Source organism: Girardinichthys multiradiatus, chromosome 22, assembly GCF_021462225.1.
Source record: "Girardinichthys multiradiatus isolate DD_20200921_A chromosome 22, DD_fGirMul_XY1, whole genome shotgun sequence".
NCBI classification, from domain to species: domain Eukaryota; kingdom Metazoa; phylum Chordata; class Actinopteri; order Cyprinodontiformes; family Goodeidae; genus Girardinichthys; species Girardinichthys multiradiatus.
In genome coordinates, this window is record NC_061814.1 from 26083602 (window position 1) to 26110062 (window position 26461).

The window sequence follows — 26461 nt, forward strand, 5'->3', positions numbered from 1 at the left end:
AGGAGAATGTCTATCTATCTATCTATCTATCTATCTATCTATCTATCTATCTATCTATCTATCTATCTATCTATCTATCTATCTATCTATCTATCTATCTATCTATCTATCTATCTATCTATCTATCTATCTATCTATCTATCTATCTATCTATCTATCTATCTATCTATCTATCTATCTATCTATCTATCTATCTATCTATCTATCTATCTATCTATCTATCTATCTATCTATCTATCTATCTATCTATCTATCTATCTATCTATATATCTATCTAATCTATATCTACCAACACTAGAAAGAAAAAGAGTAGCTTGATGGGATGGGGTGATGGAAAAAAACGGGATTCTGTATTATTGGGTTCTGTGACTAACCTTTCTCCAGACTCTGTGGCCTTGATTTCCATATGAACTGCGAAATTTACTTTAATTGTAAAGGAGGACTTTTGACCACTGAGAAACAGTCCAGCTGCTTTTCTCCTAGGGGCTTTTAAGATGATTCTGACTTTGTTTCTACTTGTGGTTTCTGGTTTAGGGGAGGCTTAGTACAAGGAATGCAGTCCATGTCCTGGGTACATCTGTACATTACACCTTTTGCCTTGTTAATATTCACCAAACTAATGAATGGGCTTTGCTTTACAAGGTTGTTCAAGCTGTGGTTATTCCTGTTTCTTGCGTACATTTTTCTCACACACACATTCCCTCTCCTCAACATGCCATTAATGTGCTTGGATAGCAACGAGCTTTTGTGGTTTACCCTCCCCATGATGCCTGTCAATGACTTCTGAACAACTGCCTAGTCAGCAGTCTTCTCCCGCGACCGTGTAAGCCACAACATAAAATGTCTGCATTAAAAACATAGTTTTTTAAAATATTCTGTTGTTATATTTCAATGTTATAAGAAATTACATGTCAACTAAAAGCCATACTTGTCAAATTTAAGAGATTTAGATAGTTGAAATAATGAAGTGAAGAGTGTAACCGAACACACCAAATATAAAAAAAAAAAACATTATTAATACTATTATTTTGTTGACATTACTCAAGGTCAACCATGTAAATGTTTGTGATGTGTTTATAAGTGCTGGCTCTTCCCTGTGCACAGCTTTTCTTATCTTCGCGGACGCGCGCCCGTTCACACAGCAAAGCGCTTCCTCTTCCCGTGCTGGTGCCCGCGAGAAGAAAATAGAAAATGGCGAGTCTGTGCAAAAAGCAGCAATGCACAATCGACAGGCGCGGCTTTCGGCAGGAACTTGACTCTTGGCGACACAAACTCCTTCACTGTGTAGGTAAGGAAACTGACAGTGAGATATTTCACATTTTACCGGGCTGAATCCGTCCTCGCTGGAGGTTTTTTCGGTGTAAATAACCATCTATTACCGGACTGACTCGGGGCATCTCCGAGCGACTTTTTTGTCCTTATCTGTTCCTTTCCTACGGCATCCAGTTGGAGTAGCTATTGAAGTGTTGCTGTTTTCCACAATGTCACCCCACCTAAGGCGGATTTTGTGCTCGTTTTGTCCCCTTTGGGTGTCAGTTGAAGATATAAAGTACGTGTTGGCCTAACGTTAGTTTGTTTAAAGGGCACCGTGCTCGTTTTAAAGGGAGTGTCAGTTGGGTGTCGCGTCGGCTAAAAACGTACCCGTGCGCGCTCCTGCGCTATGATGATACTGTAATTTGGGTGGGGGAGGGCAACACAGACCCGCGAGGTGATGTTCTCAGTTAGCGTTTGCCTTTCTCAGATTACCACCCGTGGACGCACTTATTGCATTGAGGAAGTAGAGGAGACCCCAATGTTGGGGGAGTTTCCCCTTTTCACATCATACGAACTTTCGTAGGCTAGCAAAAAACAACAGATGAAGCCGTTTTGTACACTGTTGAGATGGTGCTGAAGCTTAGCTGTAATTTTATATTTTTGTTATATTCTAAACTTGATATATACAGTGTCTCGCCTTTACCTGAATATTTTAGTTTTAGTGTTATATAATGACTTAACCTCATTTTTTTTGTGGTCCGATCATTGTAATACAACTCTTATTTCGTTTGGTCAACATGATATACTGTACCAGGTAATACTGAAACAAAAACGGTATTGTATTGTTTTTTTTTATAGGGACACAAATTTGTTTTAAAAGAGAACAGCAAATGTGGGATAGTGAATGCTGCGAATGTTGGGGGCTTGGGATGTAACAGGTAACTGACCCAAAAAGACGAGAACCAAAATGAGTGAAAATAGGGTGTACTACTCTTTATTTTTTGTCAGAACTTACAAATGAGATTTGAGTGATTCTTTTTTTTCATTATTTATGAAAATTCTCAACAAAGGACAAATTTCATGGACAATGGTTACAGTTCATGGGTATAAAATGGTTTGTTGGTGAGTAGGAAGGAGTGTAATAGCAACACATAGATACAGTACAAAGCTAAAATCTAAATGTCAGTGATGCGATCCACATTTGGGTCCCTCCATTGTCAGTTTTTGAGATATAGGATTAAACACTTGTCATGTTGGGTTGTAGTATTTACTCTTCACTGAGTACAGGAGTACATCAAATCATCATTGTTATGACAACATGACAACAATAAAGTTGTCAGTTTACAGTGCAATTGACTGGTCAATATTTTATATAGTGTAATAAATGTTAATACCTAGGTTTGAACATCTGGGTTAAAATGATGTGTTGTAAAGAAGATTTTGAAAACAGTGTTTCTGTAAATTTATGGCATTAAAACTATTTCAAAACATAGAACATTACTTTTCATGCACATGATCCGGAAATGTCACGTTAAATTAGTTTCACCTTATTTGTCTTGTATGGAGATGGGCTTATGTTATTGAGATGTTTAGTTCATGTATGTACAAAAGGACAGATGCTATTATCACAATATGTGGAGCTCATGCAGGAAAACAATCACCTGAGACTAATCGGAACTGGCATTGTTAGATTGGGAGTTATAGATGATGCTTAGTCATATGAACTGTCACGTTTTTAGGGCTATTTGGTTGACCTTGTGGACCTTGTGTTAAACATTTTCTATTTTATCATCAGTGTGGATTAACACACTGACAGAATGTAAGGTGGATTCTGTTTATCAATAATAAAAAAAAAGAAGTAAGAAGACAATACCAGCTTCTGAACTGCTCTCCAGGACTGTCTAGTCAGTTCTCTCTTTATGATTGACAAATGTCCCTTGTGTTTGGGCTATAATTGTGAAGCTGCAAAGTACATGACAACAGCATCAGCCTGTTGCCAGTAGAATGGCATATTCAGTTCAGAACAACAAGGACATACTTTTGTTTGGCTTTTTGGAGGAAAGGGCTGCACGCCACTGCCACCACCACTCCACTGTCCCTGAAATGGACATGTTGTCCTTGTGTTTTAATGTGAACAGTAAAACTGCGGGGCAGAGACAAGCACAATTGTCCACTAGAACAGCGGTGACAATTGTCTGTATGTTTTGCCCCATACATGTATTTATGGACCTACAACCCCCAGATGCAAAATATGTTGCCAAAAAACATGTGTTCTGTCTGGATTTAGGAAAATTTGGAGTCATGCAGCAGCCGCTTGCATTTAAAAAATCTTTAGAATGTGCGTCATTCATTCCCTTGTTTAACATGCAAATGTGTGGGATAAAATGTTTGCTCAAACAACAAGCAAGTATTGATGAAATCAGACAGATTAAGTTGTTTGTAGCCCATTTTCTGCATTCACACTCTGTAGCGTATGGGGTTTATATTTTCCCCATTAGCATTGTAGCCTGATGACTGACATGCTCTATAGCTGTCATGAATGTATTACCTGACAGAATCTACATTCAGGCGTAATCTTGGGCAGTTGCCTGCACTCTTTCCCTATTTTACAAACCTTCATGATAGTCCTATATGTTTCTTAGGCTGCTTTTACACCATAGTTCATATAGCACAATATGTTGAAGGCTCTATGTTTTGTTTGAAGCTGTAAATTCATTTTGTTGCACGGCCTGATCAATTTACCATGTTTGTGATGAATAATATTTGCAGTAATCAAAATTTAGCCCTGAGTTTTAAATTATTTATCATCTATTGCATTTACCTCACCCTAAACTACTTGTTTCTTAATGTAATGGTTTGCAACCGCCTATGATTTTTAAAGATGGGTACGCACCTGGCTTGGTCACTTTGTGATGAAGATTTTTAGGACAACTAAATACATTTTTTCCCAATTTCTTATGTTTACCATCCTTTTTAGTACCAAGTCATTTTACATCAGTCTTTCTTGTTCTGTATTCTCTCTTTACACAAGATTATGCTTTCATGAGGCTAATGTCTAAATAATTTTAAAAGCTGATGCAGCCTGTTTCTCTAGTAGTTATAAAATCTGTGCCCCAAAATGCCAACTTTTTCATGTTTCTTTTTAACCTCATAAAATTTAGGGCTGGCAAATCTCCATGCTCCAGTTTGATGAGCTTTTGGTTTTGCTTATGGTTGGTGGTGTTTTTACAGTAGCTGAGTGGGGGATGGGTTAAGTGACGTTGGATGCAGCACTGCTGCACACCCTCAGCATCTAGAGCGGTTTAGTAAAGAGTGACATGCACAGAATCCACAGCCCCTTGTTGGCTTCATGGCTTTCATTCAAATTAGGAAAGATGCTGACATTTACTTCCACTTGCAATGACAAGCGAGTCGCTTATTTATTTTGTACATTGATGAATTTATGACTCACGAAAGATAACTGAGCTCCTGGCTAGCAGGACAACCCACTGTGGGGAAAAAAGTGGAAATGGTTTTAATCTTGCATCGCATCAGTGTGCCACACAGGTTTAGGTGTGGGATTTAGGTAGGTTATTCTGGTCATAGATCTTGAGGGATTTCTCTTTGCAAGCACTGGTGGGAGCGGTGTGGTAAGGGTTACCAACAGCCAAATCTTTCTGTCTCTTGATAGGATTTAGATGTAGGTCAGAAGAAGGCTAAGGCAGACTGAACAGAGGTACTACTCACAGTCAGTGTATGTAGGTTTCATGGCCAGGCTTGGGCAGTTTAAATGTCAATGTTTCTGACTAAAGCTTTTTTTTTTTTTTATAAATTGTAAAATACATTTTTTAGTTACTGTCTGTAAGATGAACTTTTTTTTGCATGTGTGAGTTAATTATTGTTTATAACATATAGTTAGGGCTTTAACTTTGTTGACAAAAGAAATGCCGAGTGTTCAGGGTATTCAAATGTGCAGTTTTTCAGATTATTGACCTTGGAAATTGTTGACTTGCCCAGAATTTCAGTGGCTGATTATATAATGTAATTTTGTTTCATCCTAAATAATACAAGATAACATCTTTGTTGGCTAAATTCTCATTTAAGGAACTGTGGAAAAGAGGCTGAATATAACAGAAAGTCTGTTAGTGTTTAGAAATGTGTTAGCTGTCAGCAGTTTTCTGTACTGAGAGTAATCATTAAACGCAAGTCACCATCAGAAATGCCAAACGCAGATCTGTAAAGGTCTCGGTATACTTCCAAATAGAGCTGGACAATATATTAAATCACAATTGTCTATATTTGCAAAATCATAGACTGTTTGTAAGGCTGAAACAATTAATCAAATTAATCGGGATTAATCAATTGTTGAAATAATCGGCAACTCATTTAATAATCAAATAATCGCTAACTGTTGTATACAGACTCTAAAACACGCCATTTGCTAAAAGAACCCACTTAGAGCATTAAGTAGGCCAAAATTGTACAAGAAATATATACATTTTGCATTTAAGATGAAAACATTCTTTGTCTGTAAATATACTGTATCCATAACTCCTCAAGTGTTGTAGTTTTAGCTTCACCTGGTTCAAATTCTGTAAAAAATATCTTATTACCCACCTTTTGCTATCCAATTATTAATTGATCAATCAAAACATTAGTCCACAGATTAATCAATTAGCAAAATAATCGTCAGTTGCAGCTCTAACTGCGTGGACGCAATATTTGATTGGTTATAATCTCTTTTTTTCTGAAATTATTATTCTAATTTCAAACACCATGCATATTATTTTACTGTCTTAGGAACAGTACAGAATATTTTATTGTTGCGTACCTCTGATATGATGCAACTACACCTAAAGAAGCATCAAAGCAACATTGTTTTTAATCATCTTTCGAGCTGTCAAAGGGTTGATTTGCATTATTTATAAATTCTGAAAAATTAGGGGGAAAATAGGCACCAAAAAGTATGACTAAAAAATCCTTTTCATCCAGGAATTTACATATGAAGTGCTGGTGTCCTTTTTCCCAATTCATTTAATCAATCCAAATGAGTGTCCTTTCTTGTTGTCACATGTTAGATCTGTTGGCTGTTAGTTTAATCTTTTTTCTTTGCATCCCTTTTATGTTGTACCTGTGTCACCTGGGTTCATAACAGAGTCCCAAAGTCATTTCTTTTTAAATCAGCAATTTAATATTAGCCATTTCCATCTTTATTATAAATATTTTTAGTAAATGTTTCTTTAGAAGTAAATTTTATTTTGAAAAGCAATTTACAAATGTACTTAAGCATACAACAAAAAAAGAGTTTGTAGTATTTTTATTGAACTAGTAAAATGTGGCCATATTCCGTTCCCTTTTTGTGTGTGTGATTTCATTTTATTGAAAGATTGCTCAACATATCCAGTAAATTTAGTATCTTCAGCACATTTAGGCACTTAGTCCCTCTAAATTTATTATGCTGATCCCAAAACAGGCATTTGTTTCTTGTTGTCATCCATTACGAGATATAATGTCATCTTGTAAAAAATAAAACAAAAATAGCACAGCCTCAAAGTCATGGGATTACAATGTGACACATTTTTTTTTTTAAATGCCCTAAACTGAATTCCTGAAGAGTAGTTTGATGTCATGGCGCTGCTCTGTCAAACAAAAGTGAATGACCCACTTTTCTCCTCATGCCTCTGAAATATTTCAGCAATAGGATTGGATAGCTCTCCAGCTGAAGTCCTGTGCACTAACCCAGAAACAGACTCATGCTGCAGCTATAGGCATCACCACTTCATTCCCTCCCTCTCTCCCTCCCTCCCTCCATCCCACCCCCTCCATCCATCCCCTTTATGTTAAAGGGGGTGGGAATTTGTAAGGCAGCAGAATGAGGCATTTTACCAGATGACAAGCTTTTCTGAATTCACTTCGAGCTTTACAAGAGTATAGATGGAAAAGGCTGATACATTTTCTCGCCATCTGTGAAGGATTTTGTAAGTAGGCATTTCGTACGACTTGTAGTATTGTAATCAATTAACTTAGTTTATTATACTTTTGTCTATGATCTAAATGCTGCTAATCCTATTCTTAGCATTGTAAAATAAATTTTTATAGTGTGTAATGTATTTCAAATCCCCTCTTATCGTGGGTCGCATGGCAAACAGTTGTGTTCACATATAAGATACAGTTCATTGGTCAGATGTTGTCTTTGACCTCTTTAGTGCTTGATTTAACTCATAGTTGTTTTAGATTGGTTACTCTGACCCTACGGCAGTAGGCAGGCGATACGTATTGTGCTGAATTAATGCATAGTTGAGTTTTGTGCAGCAAAAACAAACCATGTCTTTTAAACAGCTGAGACTGTAGGATATTCCCTCGGTCTGTACAAGTGATATAGGCAGCTGCATATCTTTTCATGGGTTTTGGTCACTGGTGATGTCTGTTTTTTTGACTGAACATTTGCTTTTGAATTCCCTGTCTCAGTTCTATAGATGTGTAACTCTATATGTTACCTGGTGATACTGTTGCTGGGTCTTTCATTTCATGCTATAGCAGGACTCTGAACTCTGTAGGGGCTTTAGTTGCTTGGCAACAGGAGAATACAGCATGTATTTACTGAAGTAAAATTGTAGAGATACGGCTCATAATGTGCCTTTTCAAAGCCTCACTTTAAGCCCTTGAAGTATATAAGTATTGTCTTTGGCGGAAACATTCACATCAGAAAATGAATCGGCTTTATTGGCCAGTTTGTACTGACATTTTAAACATAAATAAATAAATACATTTATTTAACTCCATTAAAATCTCTGTGCTGTTAGAGAAAGGCCCTGAATAATGTGTTTTCTCTTTCAAGTACTGCAAATAATTGACTTTGGTGCCGGGAAAAAAACCTCATCTTAATCAATGATTCATAGAAGTTTCGGTTCTGCTTTGGGTTTAGTATCAAGTTGCAAATGCGTGCAATTGTGAACTAAAAATATGTATTTTTTTATGTCTTAATTGCAGGTTTTGAGAGCATTCTTGAAGGTCTGATTGGTCCAGAGCTAGTAGAGGACCTAAAAGTATTTAAGGGTAAGTATCTCAGGCCAGTTTCTTTATTGTTAAGCTGTTACATGCTTATTATGACAACGCTGCTTCATTGTACCATCTGGTACACATGCACATTCATCCAAGACAGATCCACTGCCAGCAGAAGAGAAGTTGTGTTGTGTTTCTGCAATATTTTTGATGGCGAGGGATAGACATTTTGCAGAGTATATATTCTTACAGAGACAATAGAGTGCATTATTATTGCTTTGATTCAAAATAGATTTTTTTTCATTACCATTTTCAAGGAGGGATGAAAGTACAGTAGCATTTAATTTAATTAGGAAAGTACATTTTATTGCTGTTAGACAATATTTTACCCAAGTTGATGAACATAGTGTAATTGTGCCAAATATTCAGGCACTGAAAAACTTTTAACCTGAAGATTCTCTCTACATTTATCACAATACTTTTCTGTTATTTTGTTCATTCTTACATTCTTACATGCTTTAACATAATTTAAAGTTTAAACTCTTACATTGTCATTTACAAATGGAAGCATACACATTTCTGTTTTTTTTTTCAACAGCCTGTCATCTGTTTTGTGCCCACAGACTTTGAGCCTGTTGCTGTGTCTGACTGGTCATTTGATGAAAATTGTCTATTCTGCTGTTTGAGAAGAGATAAAGTCAAAGTATGATTTTTGTTCTTCTTTTTTTAAACATTTAGATGGCTTGTATTTAAATCCTTGTTCTGTGTTTTGTGGATGATTTCAGAATCTCTTAAGCTTGGGCCTGCTGATGAGGCTTTTAGCTCATTGCAGTTTCTATTTTACAACAATAACAAACGGTATTTAAAATAGTTTTCTAGTCTTCCTGCTCTGGGTGGTCATTCATTTTTTATTTGAGGAGCTGATGTGATTTTTCTTGAAGACAACCCCCTTCAGATCATCGTTTGCTCCGTCATCTAAACATTTTTGTTATGCCTTGCGATCAACTGAAACCAACCAACATGCAATAGGGGGTTGACGTTAATTGAGCATTATTTAATTGAGCATTATTTAATTTCCCTTTGGGCTTAATAAAGTATTTTTGAATTGAATTGAATTGAATTATCATGCCCCTGTTCCACCTCCAGAGGTAGTCATAAACCCGTAGCCACTATGAACTGAATGGGTACATAAGGAAATGCAGAACAAGTGTGATGTACCACCAGGCAATGAAGGCTGCTGCAGCAGCATGAATCTGCTGGCATGCATAGAGAGTGGGATCATATTATCCTCCAGTCTCTGTCTGTAATCAGAAACATGTTGATCAGCAGAATCTGATGCACATAACAGAACAACATTGCCTGTAGTTAAACCACTGAATGCATTTGGGGCGTTTTGGGGCCTGCGTTGGTATCACAAATTAGAGTTCAACACTGTGTGGAGTTTCCCCTAGGGGAATGTTAAAGAACACGCCCCCTTTTGCTTCAGCAACCGCGGCTACATGATCTGTAAGCGAACAGTTAGGAAGAGTAGTTGTCTTGCAATCAGAAGGTTGTGGGTTCGATTTCAGCTTCCTCCTGCCATAGGTCGATGTGCCCCTGGGCAAGGCACTTAACCTCAAGTTGCCTACCGATCTGCGTATCGGTGTATGAATGTGTGAGCGTTAGTGAGTGCGATTGGGTGAATGTGGCTCTAGTCTAAAGCGCTTTGAGCGGTCTGTATGACTGAAAAAGCGCTATATAAGTTCAGTCCATTTACCATTTTATTTACCATCTGAAATGGGCTACAGTAGACAGTAAAACAAAAGTAATAAGTAAATGCCATTTTAGGATGCACTTCGAATCTCACTTTACCAATCTTTGAGGTTAGCATTACAAACTTTAGACTGCAAGCTGTTTGTTTCTCCCTGGAGAACATAGACACCCCAACTCTGAGATTTCCAATAGGCTGTTAACATTTTCTAATCCAGCATGTCCACAACAGATGGACGTAGATGCCTGAAAAGTAATACTTCACTGACTCTGAAAACGGTTAACTTCAAGTCTTCTTCCCTTACCAACAGCTTCTACACTGAACGTTGCTGGTAATATTGTTATCTAGTAGTGGTTTGGTATGATGAATTCACTGATCATAAAAAAGTTTGGATATTAGAGTTTCTGACTGTTTGATAACCGTTTAGCACCGTTCTTGGTGTATTTTCTTCATAGTGACATTTTTTTACTTTCAGAATCAGTCCATTAGATATCTGCTTAACATTACAATACAAATATTTTTGAGTATATGTATAAACGTTTACTCAGAAAAACATTTGATAGATGTCAAGCAGAAGATATTGGTGTTCATTCCTCAATTCATCATAATGTCTTGTTAAAATGATCTATTTAGAATATAAAAGTCCCTGTTCTGTGTGTCGCATTGAATTTTTAAACCTACCAGATTAACTTTTGTTTTTATTTAACAGGAACACCTATTTGGCTTCAGCAAGGAGCATCTTGACGATGCACCTAAACCTCTCCTAGTTAAAGATCAGATCAGAATCATCAGACTAGAGAAGAAAGCTGAGGAGTTTCTCAATGCAGTTCTTTCCAGAAAGGGTATGTTGTCATATGTCTGGGATATTGTCGCTGTGTTAAGTATTGTCCTGTTGGGATTACACTGAATTTAAACAAGATGGTTGTTATTAAATGTTGATATTAGGACCTCAGTTTGTGTTATTCCTGGCATGTTTGCTGATTATGTCTCAGAGAAGAAATCCACCCTGAACCGTTTTTACCTCCTTGTTTCAGATGTGCCAAATTTCTCAGACCCACACATTCCAGTAGTGGCTCGAGAGGTTCTTCAGAGAATGATCAGCCAGTTTGCAGCCGAATATACCTCAAAAACCAGCTCTCCTCAGGACAGTCGCTCAGACTCTCCGCCTCACTCTGACCGAAGCCTGCCGGCTCCGCTCCTCCTGCCAGGGACTCCTTCAACCAACCCCGCTGACATCCTGGCTGGACCAGCACAAAACCAGAACCCAGTCCTGAGCAAGCTTCTCATGGCTGACCAGGATGCTCCCTTAGACCTCACCATCAAGAAGCCTGGTTTAGAGCCCAGTGAACAAGGTAGTTTAAAATGGATCAGAACAAGTTATCAAGTTTACAGGTTATGGTGAAGTCTGAAATGAGCCCAAGTACTAAATATGTGTGTGTTTTGTTTTGATAGATGGAGTTCTTGACTTATCTATCAAAAAGAATCGCTATAGCAGCAGCAGCGGCAAATCTGCCCACAGTCTCTGCCATTCTGCAGCTGCATCCACGCTGAAGTGGTAAGAATGTTTCTATTCTTCTTTGTTTCCACTAAGCACAGATGGTTTTGATATTTTGTTTCTGTATTTTGAAATACGACTGAAAATAAATAAACTGGCCTAATAAGTTATTAATACGGCGGCTTAAGCCAAGTAGTGAGGTGTTTTGGCAGACAATTCATCAGAAGCAGAATGGGTCTGCTCACAAAAGTAATTTTCTCAGATGCAAAGATGGTTAAATCAGAGGGAAGTGTGCTTCTATTGCTTTTGCATTTGAAGCTGACTCTCACAAATGCAATAGAGTGCAGTTTGTGTTTTTACTACCTTTCGAAAATATAAAAACAAATGCTGTTTTATACAAGAAATCACTGAAATGGCCTCTAATCTAAACAGTTAGTAACTTGGCTTTAAACTAGTCCATTATCTTGGCCATAGTTTTGATCACAATCACTATTTTGTGCCAAAGTTCTGCTCTGTTTGACGTCAATATTCTGGACATGCAGACAAACAAAAATTTTCACATTTGAGTGAAAAGTTTAGTGAAACAGGAGAAACTCACAAAAATGGTGTTACTCAGAAAATCACGTGAAAATCCCATTTGAGGATTGAACAGGTTCTGCAAAAGATACAACACAGAGTTCTCTTGTAGTGTCTGAGATGCCTTAAACTGGATTAATTCCTTTTAGTATGTTCATTTAGCATCTGGGGTGGTCAGTATAACCTTTGATATCAATGAAAGGTAATACTGAGTTGAACTGAAACGGATGATGTTGACTGTATTATTTCACAATTTCATTTCATATGATAAGTAAAAAGCATCTGTCAATCTGCTTTTATTTTTACTTTAATCAATGCAGTCAAATTGTGTTTTTTTTTATTATTAATTAGAATGTGGTTTATTTTTGTGTTTGTGTTTTGTTTTTAAAGCAACCTGTTGCATCTTTTTACTCAGCCAGACTTAAATGTGCCTTTTAATTAAAAATGTCTTTGTTTTAGTTTCTTTGAACTCTTCTATTATTCTCCTTTGACAACTGAATGATCTGTATATCTATACAACATGTAATTTGCATCCATTTGTGAATCAGAAAAATATGAATACTGCACCTCAGTAGGACAGAATGGCATTCAAACATTTAATATCTGCTCTGATTAGCAGGTCAAATATTAATATGATTTTATTTTCCTATTAATTAAAAGTGTCAAAAATAAGAACTCCTGCACTTTGATACACAACTATCGGATTTTGGGCATAGTCTTTTAAATCCTTGATTATTTTTGGGGCAGGCAGAGGGGTCAGGTTACTTGTACTCTCCACCCAAAATCGACAGGTCAGACGCGAATTAAAACCGTAACTTGTTATTTGCAAGAAAAACCCTGATCGGTGCATCGCTTGTAAAAACTAAAACAATAAAACACACTAAAAAGGCGCTGAACTGAGGATACATATTTTATAATTAAGTCTAAAAGGCTTGGCTGACTGTGTTGCTAATATGAGGAAATACACAAAGGGAAAATGTAACACAATGATCTGTAAGGATTTCAGTCAAACAACTGATAACTAATATTAACAGGTTGTTAGTAATTTTCTGAGTTTGATCAACACAACAATTTCCCTGCTGGCATCCTCTTTTTTTTGCTGCACTTGTTCTATGCTAATGTCACATGCAAAATATCAACGTCTTTTTCCCATTAGTTACTATGTCCTAGATACTTTGTCCTGCATAAAATCTGCATGCAAACGTCCCTTATTGGACGAACAATTCCCTTTTATCCCTTTGGAGCCACAGGAATGAATTGCAAAAAAACTGCAGTTTCAATGCTTTTATTTTGCTTATATGTTTCTTTTTTTTCCTTTTCTTTTCTTTTCGTTGCTTTTATTTATGTTATATCATATTCCTTCAAAATTTGTACACAGTTATCCTCAAAAACAAATAAATTGTAAAACCGGAGCTGTTTTTCTTCTGAAATGTAAAGATTGTGTGGACAGTGATTTAAAAAATAGTGGTTTTATCTAAACAATGTCATAGGATAAAGGAATGGCCAACATCCCTCCCCTCCCCCCCCCCCACCCCACAACCCATCCACCTTTAGAAAGATAAAAGGGCACTGTGCAAGCTCTGCTTACATCCAATCTCCTTCCATCCAATCAGGCCGTCGTTGAGAGCGGACGGACAAGTCGGGCTGTTTATGAAGAACCTACAGAATGGGAGGAGGAGGGAGAATATCCGCCATTCCGCCTGTTATAAGCCTACCTCGTCACTTGCATACTCGCTGCACATCAAAAAGGAGCCCAAACTGGAGGGCGACCCCGAGTCACAACTCAACCAAAACCATGGGTCCAACCACACTGGGCTTCTCAGAAATGCTTCTTCTTCCTGGAATTGCAAAACCAATTTTGGTGCCCTACTTAAACTTAAGACCAGTGATGAAGCTAAAGAGCACTTTAAAAATATACCACAACTTTTGGAAGCTGCTGGCCTTTTGTCCAAGTCACTTTCTACGGAGAAAGGATACATTAAGGAGGCAAGCAGAAGTCAAGGGCCTTCCCTTTCCCACTCACCATCTTTTGACATCAAGATTCCTCAGGTGCGGGTTTTAACATCAGGAACAGAGTCTTCCTGGGAGACCTTGCCTTCTAAAAATTTAGGTCTAGTCAATGAAAATGTTCTTGGAAAGAAAGTTTGTTCCATACTTCCCAGACAGATCCAGAAAAGGAGCAGTGTGGGATCTAACAGCTCAGGATCGGAGAAGGAATACTGGTCTTTTCCCACCGACCGCCAAGCATTCGCTGGGAATTGTTCTGTGGACTCAGAAACAGACCCATTAAATAAGCTGCCCAGGAAGAAGCGGGGACGATATCGACAGTACAACACCGAGCTGCTAGAAGAGGCTATAGTGGTGGTGATGGGTGGGAAGATGAGCGTGTCCAAAGCTCAGTCTGTGTACGGGATTCCACACAGTACCCTGGAATACAAGGTTAAAGAGCGTCTAGGAACTTTGAAACATCCCCCCAAAAAGAAACTGAAGCTAATAAGTAATGTGGAGGAGGGTGTTTCACTGTCTCCTGGAGGGATTGAGACCCAAAGCGCCGATAAAATCCTCCCTCAAATAAACAGAGAAGCCACCTGAAGAGAGTGGAGCTGATTTTCATGTCCAATGAGTGATTTCTCTGTAAGCGACTAACAGTGATGGGCGTTTTAATAACCAGTGCATCTGCTACACCGTGCAGCAGTTGATTTGGTTTTCCACAAAACCTCAATAACTGAATTTGTTATGGACTTATGTTATCTTGCCTCCTGGTCATTTGTACTTATAATAAATGTAAATGTCCCGTTGCAGTACGGGTACACTTTCAATACACTATAGAATTTATTCATGCACTTATTTATGTTATTCTGTAAAAAATGCATTAAAAGCTGAGGGGGCACTGTGCATTACCAAGGAGCTCTCACACACAGCACATAATGAGGACGTGGTGTCTGGCGCCCCTGTGTGTTTCCTCTCAGAACCTTTTAATCCTCAAAGTAAATGTAAACTGCAATTCTCAGTAAATAACCATAAAGATTAATTAGACACACAACATATTTATGAAAGCATCTGCTTTTAAAGAAATTCTGTTTGTAATAATATGTCAATATGATAACTTAATTTATCCATTTCAGAAAATCTATAAAACAAAAGTATTTATTTATGATCATAATATTCTAGCAAGAACGTCTTGCATTTTAATTTCCCTTTCTATCCCAGTCTAACACATATTTCCAAGCATGATTTTTGAGCATGTGCATTTTTTTAACTTTTTTAGGATTTCACTGCACTGTAGATAATTTGCTACTGAGATGCAGTTTTAGTCAAAGAAAATATTTCTTATAGTGTGTTTATGACTCATTCTCACAGTACCTCAGGTATAGTATGATCTGTTAAATCTTTGCCTTAGGTTTCTCCTCTGGACAGGTTCGTTAGTTCTGACCTTCAGATACCTTCACAAACCACCTTAAGTAGTTAACAGTAGCACAGTAGTTCAAGTGAAAGTCTTCAGGTCTGTGTGATTTATTATTTGCATCAACCTGAAGTTTAAAAGCAAATGGAAAAAATGTAGACTTTCTATTTTTACAATAATGGCAAAACATATTACAATTCGTATGTACAGTGACAAGCTAAGGTATTATTACTATGTAAATTGTTTCATATTTTGATGCGTCATGACCACAAACTAAACAACAGAACAACAGAAAGTAGCGCATTAGTGTAAAGTGGAAGGAAAAACACAAATGGTTTTTGAATTTTATGGTGTTCATTTGTATTCAGTCCCCCTAATCCATACTTTGTGGAACCACCTTTTGCTGCCATTAATGGTGCAAGTCGTTTGGGGTATATCCCTAACACCTTTGCACATCTAAAGACTGAACATCTTCTCTCTTCTTCCTTGCAAAACAGCTGAAGCTGAATCAGATTGGGTGGATAGAGTCTGTGGAAAGCAATGTTGGCTCTTAAGACTATTTCTAACACATGCATATCAATCTAGCTCTGGATATATATTCAGGGATGTTGTCCCGCTAAAAGGTAAACTTTTGTCCCAGTCTCAAGTCTTTTGCATCCTCTGACCGGTTGTCTTCACAAATTGCCCTGTATTAGGTCCATCTATCTTCTCATCAACTTCCCTTTCTCTGCTGAATTATAGCCCCCCTACAGCATGATGTTGCCACCACCACCATGTTTTTTGGGAATGGTGTGTTCAGGTTGATTTGGATGTGGGCTAAGAAGTTTTAGTTTCACCGGACCAGAGCACCTTCTTCCACATGTTTGCCATTACCCTTACCTGTCTTGTTGCACTTGGTCAGAATGGCGCTTTGTTCAATTGTTTAATCAGTAGTTTTCTTCTTGCCGCTATTCCATAAAGGTTGGGGTTGTGCACAACTAATTGTTTATAGGGGTATATTAACTTCTGTAATGTAACTTCTGAAGATAGCTGGTCTGAATAATAGTGAATGCTAGTTTTCAGATTTTTCTTTGCAAAAGAATAATTGAAGTTTGTATTGTAAAGCTAATAAGGGAACAGTATCTGGTCGAAACCTTACCAGAGGGCATGTTTGCCATTTTTATCAAACCTTTTGCCTGTTGACTCAGCCTCAACCAACAGTACACCTCAAAGATGCAGCATGGCTTTTATCTCAGGACGTACCGGTCATGACCTACTGTTCTTTTATCAGGTTAACACAACTCCAGCTAATCTTGCTTTCAGATGGACAGTGTTGATATAGATGAAAATAGATGTTTTGACTAAATTTTTTCATTAGAATCTCTTGTATAAAATGATTTAGATTTAGAAAAAAACACATTAGGCAAGTATTTAGGTGTAAAACAAAGTTCAGGGACATAAACCTTTGGTTTTATTAGCACAGTAACAATAGTTAGAAGGTTAACCTACAAATTTAGCATAGTATTCTTCATGTTTTTTTTTATTTTTTGCTGGCAGTCTGTGCTCAAAGGTGTTTTACTTTTTATGTTTTTGGTTATCAAATATTTTAACTGCACGGTGGCACAGTTGGTAGCACTGTTGCCTTGCAGCAAAAAGGTCCTGGGTTCGATTCCTGGCCTGGGGTCTTTCTGCCTGGAGTTTGCATGTTCTCTCCGTGCATGTGTGGGTTCTCACCAGGTACTCCGGCTTCCTCCCACAGTCCAAAGACATGTCTGTTAGGTTAATTGGTAAATCTAAATTGCCCTTAGGTGTATGAATGAGTGTGTGGATGGTTGTATGTGTGTTGACCTGCGATGGACTGGCAACCTGTCCAGGGTGTACCCCACCTCTCGCCCATAGACTGCTGGAGATAGGCACCAGCTCCCCCGTGACCCACTATGGAATAAGCGGTAGAAAATGACTGACTGACTGAATATTTTAATTTCATTTTATTTTCAGGCATTGTTTATTATTGAAATAAAATGACAAAAACTTCTTAAGACGTTGTTTTACTCACCACACAACAAAGCAATTGCTATTTGGTCCATGAGGTATTAGTTCTTTATTTGACAATAATCTAGTTTGGAACTATTAACGTGATATAAATACATTTTGATTTACTGTTTTATGTTCTTGGCTTTCTGTTGTAGCAATGCTAATAAGCAACTACCTCACATGAAAAACCAATATCAGATTTGACTATTTATCTGTTAGATGTAGCAGTTTCCAATGCACACAACACATCGACTACTGTAAGATATTTTCACAGAAATTTAACACTTAAAATGCATAAGAATTGAACCACATGTGCGTATTTCAGTCAGTAATTGCACTGTGATGTGTAAGTTGTCTATTACACTCATCTTTGTTATCTTACTGAGGGTACAAATCAATTTATTATTGTCCTGTTTTAATCTAAAACTTCACCTCCCTCAAATATTTTTTTTCTCCAGCCGATGACTTATTTTATCAACGCAATATTTATTTTCGGATATTAATAAATTGCAGTTTTCAATATGCTTATTGCCACATTATAAAGAATATAAACAGCTTTATTAAGAGGAAAATCTCACAACACAGAGAAGTTGATAAACATAAGTGTATATCTTGTAAATGTTGCCAAACTTTGCTTGGTAAATGCATGACGACCAAAGTCTTTTACTGATAATATGACTCCCCATCAAAAATGACAAGAGTCGTTGCCCACAAAGTGTACAGCATTTGTGTCTTTGCTTTAGCATTTCGAATATAATAAAGAAAAACACCATGAGTGTTTTTGCATGATAGGGTTAAACTCTGTGTGTTTAAAAGGTTTGCTGTATCTGGTGAATTTTAGCCTGAAGATGTTTTACTGTAAACAAATGCTCAACGTTTGTGTTAATTGTTGTAAAAATAAAAAATAGGAATACATATGACTTTGCATTGGAAGTAAACCAGATTAAAATCTCAAGTTAAATTTAAGAATTTAGTAAATTAAAGTAGTGCTGAAAACTTCATTTATTTCAGTAACTCAATCCTCTGAGTGAAGCACGTTATAGGTTATTTATATACAGACTGATGTATTCAAGCCTTTATTTCTGTTAGTTATGATGATTTTCTGCTTACAACTAATGAAAAGACGATATAATGACGTCAGACCAGTAAAGAAAAACAATTTAAACACAAAAATGTAAGCTTGATGAAAAGTATGTTTAATACCTGCTTAAAAATTATTTTCAAAAGGTACTTTTAATCTGACAAAAGAGCATCATCAGAACACGTGACTGTATTTAAAAAAATGTTTGGGATGGGAAGTTTGTGATTCTTGTTTGTAGTTCCTGTAGTATATCAGCAATGTGGATGAATTTGCCTGTTTGTAAGATTGTATTTGTTATTTTAGTGGAAGAAAAATGCCTGTATTTGGTGTCCGTTTCTCATGGTAATGCTAAATGACACCCTCAGGGATAAAACCATTCTCATTTGTTATTCAGGTACTCCACTTTACACCTTAAACTTTGTAAGCAGGGATGTAAAGTTAATAAGCTCAGCATTTAAAACATGATGTAGTTTTACTTTCAGGAAAGGCTATTTTTTTAATCTCTAAAATTATTCTTAAATACCAACAGTTACATTAGCATTTTTTTGTCAAGTTGTGTAAGTAATTGATTAAGAGGCCATTAAACTGTTGCCTTTTTCAGTTATATTCATCAGTTTTAAATTATTGAAGGTTGAATGTCAGTATTTATATTTAGGTCTGTGCCTCAGAAAGTTGAACTAATGAAGAATTGCTAAATGTAAAACAAAACAGCATTTCAGTTTTATAACCTCACATTTTTAAGCATCACGTTTTTATTTTTTCTAATGTTTTTTTTTTTTTTGTCTAACCTGATGTTTTGGCCATGCATATTATAGAGTGTACTAAAGCTTTAAAAGAGATAAGATATACCTGCTTGAAACATTCTTCAAAAGTATTGCCGCCGTTTATTAAATAGCACATTTTTATATATAAGAGCCAACACAATATAAAGACTGCATTCCAAACAGAACACTATTTATTCAAATTTTTTTTCTTTTAATATTGAGAAAAATATTATCTTAGTGAAAATTGTTTTGTCCAAAAAACAACAATCTACAGTTCTGCTTCAGTGTGCTACTTGTGGGATGATATATTGAAATGCATTGTTATTTAAATTTGTACACAGTTGCAGTTTGTTTTTTTCTTTTTAATATTCAGAAATGACAACCAGACACTAGAGCGTCAGATTTCCTTCTGACCACACTGGTTTATGTCATCTCAGTAATCCATATGTAATTTAATTTATAAATAAGCTTGACAAGTTAGCTGATGTACTGAAATGCCCCATATGTACTGAAATATTATGGAAAATGTGTGTTTAACTTATATATACCAAACTGGGCTACTATGACTGTCTTGTGCATGTATACTTTTATGCACACACACACACACACATATATATATATATATATATATATATATATGTGTGTGTATATGTATATGTATGTATGTATGTATGTATATGTATATATATATGTATGTATGTATATGTATATATATATATATATATATATATATATATATATATATATATATACATATACATACATATATATATATATATATATATATATGTATGTATATGTGTGTGTGTGTGTTCACTGTAAACAGTGGTGATTGGTCAAGTTCACTGGATGAATGATTCAGTTTTATATTTGCTTATTCTTCTAATAAACATATAAACATATAAACATATAAAATCCAAATTTTTTCATTTTCATTTGTTTGTAAACGTATCATTTTATTGTTGCCACATCAGAAATTACTAATGTGTCAAACAATAGTAATGTTAATTTGTTTTTCTTCTCCGTGTCTCCATAGTGAGTCTCCAGATTACCATGCCGCAAAAGCAAAAGACCTGCAGTCCACCACCACACTGGAACAGTTCATAGCAAAACTGTGTCCCCACCACCAGAGACGGATAGTGGATGCAATAGGTTTTCTTCAAATGGAAGTCAAGGCTCATGCATCCTCTAATGTACCGAAAGCATCTGACTCTACCTCTGGTATTCAGGGGGAAGCTTCTCCAAATACAAACTCCAGTAGCATAATCGCAGAGAAATCACATCCTGTACTAAAGCCTTCCAGTGAATCCACTCCTAAACCTGAAGTCCTGAAATTCCCCCATTCTGTCCCAAACAGCTGTGCACAGAAGAAGATTCCAGAGAATGTGGTGTCGCTGAAAACATCTGCAACTTCTGGCCAGGCTTTCGATGTTTTCAACCATGGTTTTGGGAGTGATCAACCTCTGACGAGTTCCACCGCTAATTCTGTGGAAGGAGAGAACAGCCGTCTAAGTGATCAGCCACCTGTTCGGATGACAATCAAAACTAGCAATGCTGCTGCTGGTAAGAAGCGGTCATGTGTGCTTGATGCCACTCTTTCTTCTCCCTCCCATGCTCTCGAGGAGAAACAAGTTTCATCCAATAGAGCAGAGACACACAGTGCCAGACTCAGCTCGTCCGTGAAAAGACACAGTCAGATTAATGTCACTCCTAATGCTAGTCAGAAAGAGATTCTTGGGCACCAGAAAGATAAGCCAGCAAAAGTGTTTCCAATCCACATGTCCTTTCCCTCACATTCTGTTCGAACAGCAAGAAAAACAGTCAGGGTATCTTCTGAACATCGGATCAGGGACGATGCTTGTAGGGACATAGTTGACCCTGATATCGGCAACTGTGACATTGTTTTTATTGACAAGCCAATTACAGAGTGTATTAAGGAAAAGCGGCGCAGCATGACCCCCCGTCGTAATGCCAGAAAAAGCACTAGGGGGCATATGTATTTCGATGATATGTGGGAGTTAAAAACGGTTCGCACATTGGCCGGAAGGGGCAACTGTCCAAACCCAATGCCTGAGCTGAACACACTGGTCACGCCAAAACAAATTCTGTCCAAACCTGAAGGTCTACCACCAGTTGATATGCCTTTTGCTGGAGCATGCACAGAGACAATGAGTCAACAAATGCCCTCAGAGGAATCGGATGATCGTGTCATTCCAGGAGCAGGAGATGACGTAGAGGAAGCCGCTAGTAAAGCAGATGCTGTAGAAGTTGAAATGAGTCAAACGGATCAGGGTCCGAATAAGGCCCAGTCTGATCCACCATCTCCTCTGAACTTTGTAGAAACCCAAGAAACTTGTGCAGACACTTTAGCAGACGAAGAGACAATTAAAGATTTGGAGATGACACAAGAAAGTGTTGCTTCACCTCCACGTGAATTACCAACAGACAACGAGCCAGAGTCTCAACAGTTTGTACCCGACAACACAGAGCTAGCCGTTACAGAAACCCAAGTAGAACCATTAGAAAGTCTCACCACAGAGGAGGATGAGCACCAGCTTTCATCGGATAAACTTCTCAACTGTGGGGATGATACTAAACAAAATTGCACTGCTACAGTAAATCAAGTGGAGGAAGAGATAGAGAAGGATAAAGAGGAAAAAATGCAAGATGAGCAAAATCAGGAGATTCAACCAGAGACTGAGTTACATTGTGATAATGTTGAAGTGACAGAACAGTCACTTTCCACAGGTACAGCAGAGGAACTGACAGTAAAAGGGACGGAAACTGAAAAGCCAGAAGCCAATAACGGTGTTGAACCCGTAGAGACAAAAAATTATGAAACTGAGTGTGATGAGCTGGGAAAGCCAGCTGATGAGCTGGGTTGCCATAGAAAATCTAATGAGTTGCCACCTTGGAGTAGGAAAAACGACACCAAAACTCAGGTGCCAGATCTTTTGAGACAGACAGAACTAGTGGTTGGTTTTGTCAACGGTAAACCAGTTTCAGCCTCAGACAGGAGTTTGCGCCATAGAACTGATAGGAATCCCACATCTAGTAAAACTCCAATAAAATCTTGTCCGAATGTACTCACCTCTAGCGATTCAGATCCTACACTTTCTTCAACTGTTGAAAACAAGAAACTAGAGAAACCTCCACCAGAGACAAACAGGCTTTTAACATTAGAGACTTCTGCGATTGAGCAGGTTACAAAACTGTCCCCTGACCCGCCATCAAGCCCAGCATTAAAATTACCTTCAAGGACTAAAAAAACCCAGAAAGAAAAAAGTGTTGTGTTAAATCAGTGCAAGATACCTGTGCTCTCTGATCCGTCCGCTGATCAGACTCAAAGTACGGCATCCAAACGCCAACTTAGATCAGCCAGTCAAAAGACAGCAGCTCCCACTTCAAATATTGTCACTTCCATTTCCTCTCCAAAGCCTTCAACTCTTATTCTTCCACCTGTAGAACAGCTACCTCCTCTCCTGCTCCCTTTTCCATTACCTGTTACCATATCCTCGTTTAAAGGGCATTCTGATCCCTCAATTTCTGAGTGTTTCCAAGAGCAGCAAGTATCCGAAACTGTGCAATTGAACACTGAAAATACACAGCCAACTAAGACTATCTCTAAAGACACTCAAAAGAACAAACTAGCGAATGAATTCGAGACTAAACAAACATTAAGATCAGGTAAGGTTGTTTCAGATAACAGTGAAAATGAGAAACCGCAACTTATTACTGAGGAATCAAATTCTTTAGAAAATCCATCCCCCATAAAGACTGAAAATCAAACAGAGTCTGTTCCGACCAGAAACAAGCGTAAGCTTCAAAAGAACTCAGATGCAGGTGAGTCTGCTTTAGTCCAAAAAAAGAATGTAGCTCCTGTAGAGGACAAACTAGCAAGTGGAGATAAGGATGCCTCCATGTCAGAGAAACCCACGAGAATGCCATTAAGGAGTGAGACCAGTAGGGCGGAAATGCCCGACCAGTCTGTTGCTCAGTCACCACCAGCAGATAACAAGAAATTAGCCTTGAGATCACTAAGATCTACCCCACATTCCAGCAGTACTGCTGACACTCCAAAACAAAATGACATACCCTCCCCTGTTCGAATAATCCCTGAAAGAATACCCAAAGCTCAGCTGAAACCCAAGTCGGGGTCTGTTACACCTTGGACCCACAGCTCTCAAATCCCTATCATTACCCCAAAACAAGAGCTCCCTAAACCAACCGTCAACAAATTCTTTCAGGCCCTAACTGGTGAAGAGAACCAGCACTTAATTACAAGTTTAAATACTAAATATGATAGGATGCTAAAAGGCTGGGTACAAATGGACAAAGAGGGTCAGCCAGCAGCAAAATACAAAAACAAATCAGATAGACAGGCAGCTATATGGAAGAGTAAACGCAGGGCACGGAAACCAAAGTCTTCAGAGCAGCAGAAATATTCCCCAGTCCAAATGCTTTTCATGAAAGGTTTCAGTCTCACCAGTATCTGTCACTGGTTCCTGGATACAACAGAAACTAAGTCCCTTGTTATTGTGAAGAAGGTGAACACGCGTCTTCCATCTGAAACTCAGCTGTGCTTCCACAGCTCATCATCCATGTCAGGGCCGTCACAGGGAGTGTTTCCAAGCCTTCAGGCAGAGCGCTTAAAGAAACATTTGAAAAAGTTTGCCATCGCTTCTCCTGTAAAGAGCAATCCCAAAAGTCAAAAGCTTATTGCTAAAGCGCTTGAACAAGAGGCAAACACAGTCAAACTGAAGGAGAGAGCAGAACTTCCCAGCAGTACTCAAAATGTGAGTAAATACTCTGCTGCCAAAGCCAGTGCCCAAAAAGGCGAATCCCAAAAACCCTCAGGAAAATCTAAGAATCCAGCTAGTGCAAGAATCCTGAGGAAGTACTCCAATATCCGAGGGAAGATGCAGGGTCAGCAAACCACTGTTAGAATGAAAGGGGGCTCAAAAATGCTAGAAAACAAGAAGATTAAATCACTGGCTGCTACTAAATCAGCTGCTAAATCAAATCTAAACCCATCTTTAAAGGTGAGAAAATCTGCTGTACCTGTTAGAAACAAAATCAAAGAGTCTGCAGCAAAACTGCCAGGTAGGAAGAATTTGGCTGGGAGGAAGTCAACGAAGCCTTCAGTTCAGAAAAGGGCGGTCAGAGCTCAGGCTGGCAAAGCTTCAAAGGCTAAAAGTAAAACAGAACTACCAAAGAGATGTTCACAACGACTTGGGTCTCCTAAAGTACCTGAACACCAGACTGTGGACACATCCAAGAGCAAGGTCAGCAGCAAAAAACACAACGAAGACAAAAAAGCAGAATGTGAAATAAATAAAAAAACTCAAACTAAGGAATCTGCTCAAAGCACAGTTGTGGAAAGCAAAAGTAAGGAGATTGCTGCTGAAATGCCACAGCAGGGCATGGATGTGAAGGCTTCAGGCTCACCTGACCAGGTCCAAACAAGGTCACAGAGAAAAATGGAGGCAGCGATGCCTCTGAGCAGGAGTGCCAGCAATCCTTCAAAGAGGGCCAAAAAGGCATTACAGACAGCATCTCCTAAAGCTGTCAGTGAAGTGGATGAACCTAAAGTGACAAGAAGTGGCTCTTTGAAGAGAAGTCAGACATCCTCACTGCAACGCAGTGGAACTAAGGTAGCCACCAAGAGAGCTCAGGAACTCCCAGAGACCCCTGCAAAGCGCACCAGGACAAAATAAAACGGAACTTTTGGAGAGAGATTCTTCATCTAGAGGATCTGTGTTTGATTTCATTAGGACCAAAAATATGTAGTACTCGCCCCAAACTGAATAATTCTCCTCGCAGAAGGAGATTTTGACATTTGCTCATGCTGTTGTAAAGCTTGATGGTGAAAACGCAAACATGACGCTGTATTTCCTGAGCTTTGTTCTCTGTGTTCAGGGACTGCAGAAAAAAGTCCTGCAAGATGTCTGATGGCTGTAGTTGCTTTATGTTTCTGCACTCTACAAAAATGGCTGGAGATAACAAATGCCCGTCAAACCTCCATTTTAGGCGTTAGAAATTTCATCCTCATTCTTATGTTTCTTTCTTTTGACATTTTTGTATATATTTATAGTTTTAGATGATGGCACGTTCTGCATTAATGTTTTGAGGGAGGAGGGAGCTTTGAATCAAAGTTTCATGTACACTGAGTTGGCAGTTTGTATCTCCAGCCAGTCTTCCAATCACAACATTGTGAATACGTAACGTTGTGAACCAGGTGCCTTATTTATAAAATGTATTTTATATAAATGTTACTAAATGTGAAAACTTCTCTTCCTGGAGGTGCAGTTAATTTGCTTCAAGGAGCAATTCGGATGTGGCGTTTTTCTTCTGCACGTTGGGCGCCGCCCGCTCTAAATTCGAGTTCTTCTGATCAGATTTTGGGACTTCCCGAGCAGGTTTATTTTTATGCCTATTTTCCCCAAAGCATTAACATAAAATTGTAATTAGAGCTTCAGTAGATGTTAAGATCTGCATTGTTTATTCAAACAAACGGATGTGCTGTTTTTGTGTCATGAAAAGTTTTACCATTTTTGTTTGTGGCCAGGTGTCATTGCTGTGTACCTCTACATCTGCCGTTCTTGTTAATGAGGAGACAGTTTCAGAAACCCATGCAAGCCAGACTTTAAACATGAAATCTTTGATTGTACCACATTTAGTCCCAGAGAGAAAACCCATTTAAGAATACTTAAATGAACTTTAATTTTAATCTCCTCTCATTGTTGGGTGAGTTATAATCTGAAGCCTGCTTGCTACTACAGTAACTTCTGTAATTGTTTTGTTAACTGCAACTCATTTTTAGGACAGTGTTATTTTGTGTTTTTTTTTTTTTTACCAGGCTTAGTTTCCTCAACAAGGTAAATCATTTGTAAATGCAAAATCAGTCCACTATGTTTTTATTGATATTTAAAAACGTCATGTAGGTCATTGAATAAAAAAAAAAAAGAATCTATTGCAGCCCACCAAATATCAGACTTGAACTTGTTTATTTTTGCATTTGATATTTAAATATTTGGGTTTTGTACATTAAATAGAAATACCTGCTTTATTTGTGGTAACCCCATGAATGTTAAGAACGTTGTTTTGTTTTTTCTGGAGTTGATATAAAGATGTTTAAATTTTA

The 26461-nt window shown here is 37.8% G+C and overlaps 1 protein-coding gene across 2 annotated transcripts; it reads left to right on the forward strand.

Annotated features, from left to right (window-relative positions):
* The first annotated feature begins 1098 nt into the window (after positions 1-1098).
* Positions 1099-26461, forward strand: LOC124859061 (ligand-dependent corepressor-like). 2 transcript variants are annotated; one of them, XM_047351546.1, is made up of 7 exons: positions 1099-1288; positions 8224-8289; positions 8859-8938; positions 10695-10827; positions 11020-11337; positions 11438-11540; positions 13670-17057. In XM_047351546.1, the coding sequence occupies exons 1-7, from the start codon at positions 1192-1194 to the stop codon at positions 14646-14648; spliced, it is 1776 nt and encodes a 591-aa protein (XP_047207502.1). In that variant the 5' UTR covers positions 1099-1191; the 3' UTR covers positions 14649-17057. The 2 variants fall into 2 exon arrangements, with proteins under 2 accessions (XP_047207502.1, XP_047207501.1); XM_047351545.1 differs by lacking the exon at positions 13670-17057 and adding an exon at positions 20354-26461 and having other exon boundaries at positions 1156-1288.

Excerpts from the sequence above, each read along its gene's own strand:
- LOC124859061 (XM_047351545.1), top strand. The coding sequence starts at position 1,192 with ATGGCGAGTCTGTGCAAAAAGCAGCAATGCACAATCGACAGGCGCGGC. Across the intron at positions 1,289-8,223 it reads CAAACTCCTTCACTGTGTAG|GTTTTGAGAGCATTCTTGAA; the intron begins GTAAGGAAACTG and ends TCTTAATTGCAG. Across the intron at positions 10,828-11,019 it reads TGCAGTTCTTTCCAGAAAGG|ATGTGCCAAATTTCTCAGAC; the intron begins GTATGTTGTCAT and ends TCCTTGTTTCAG.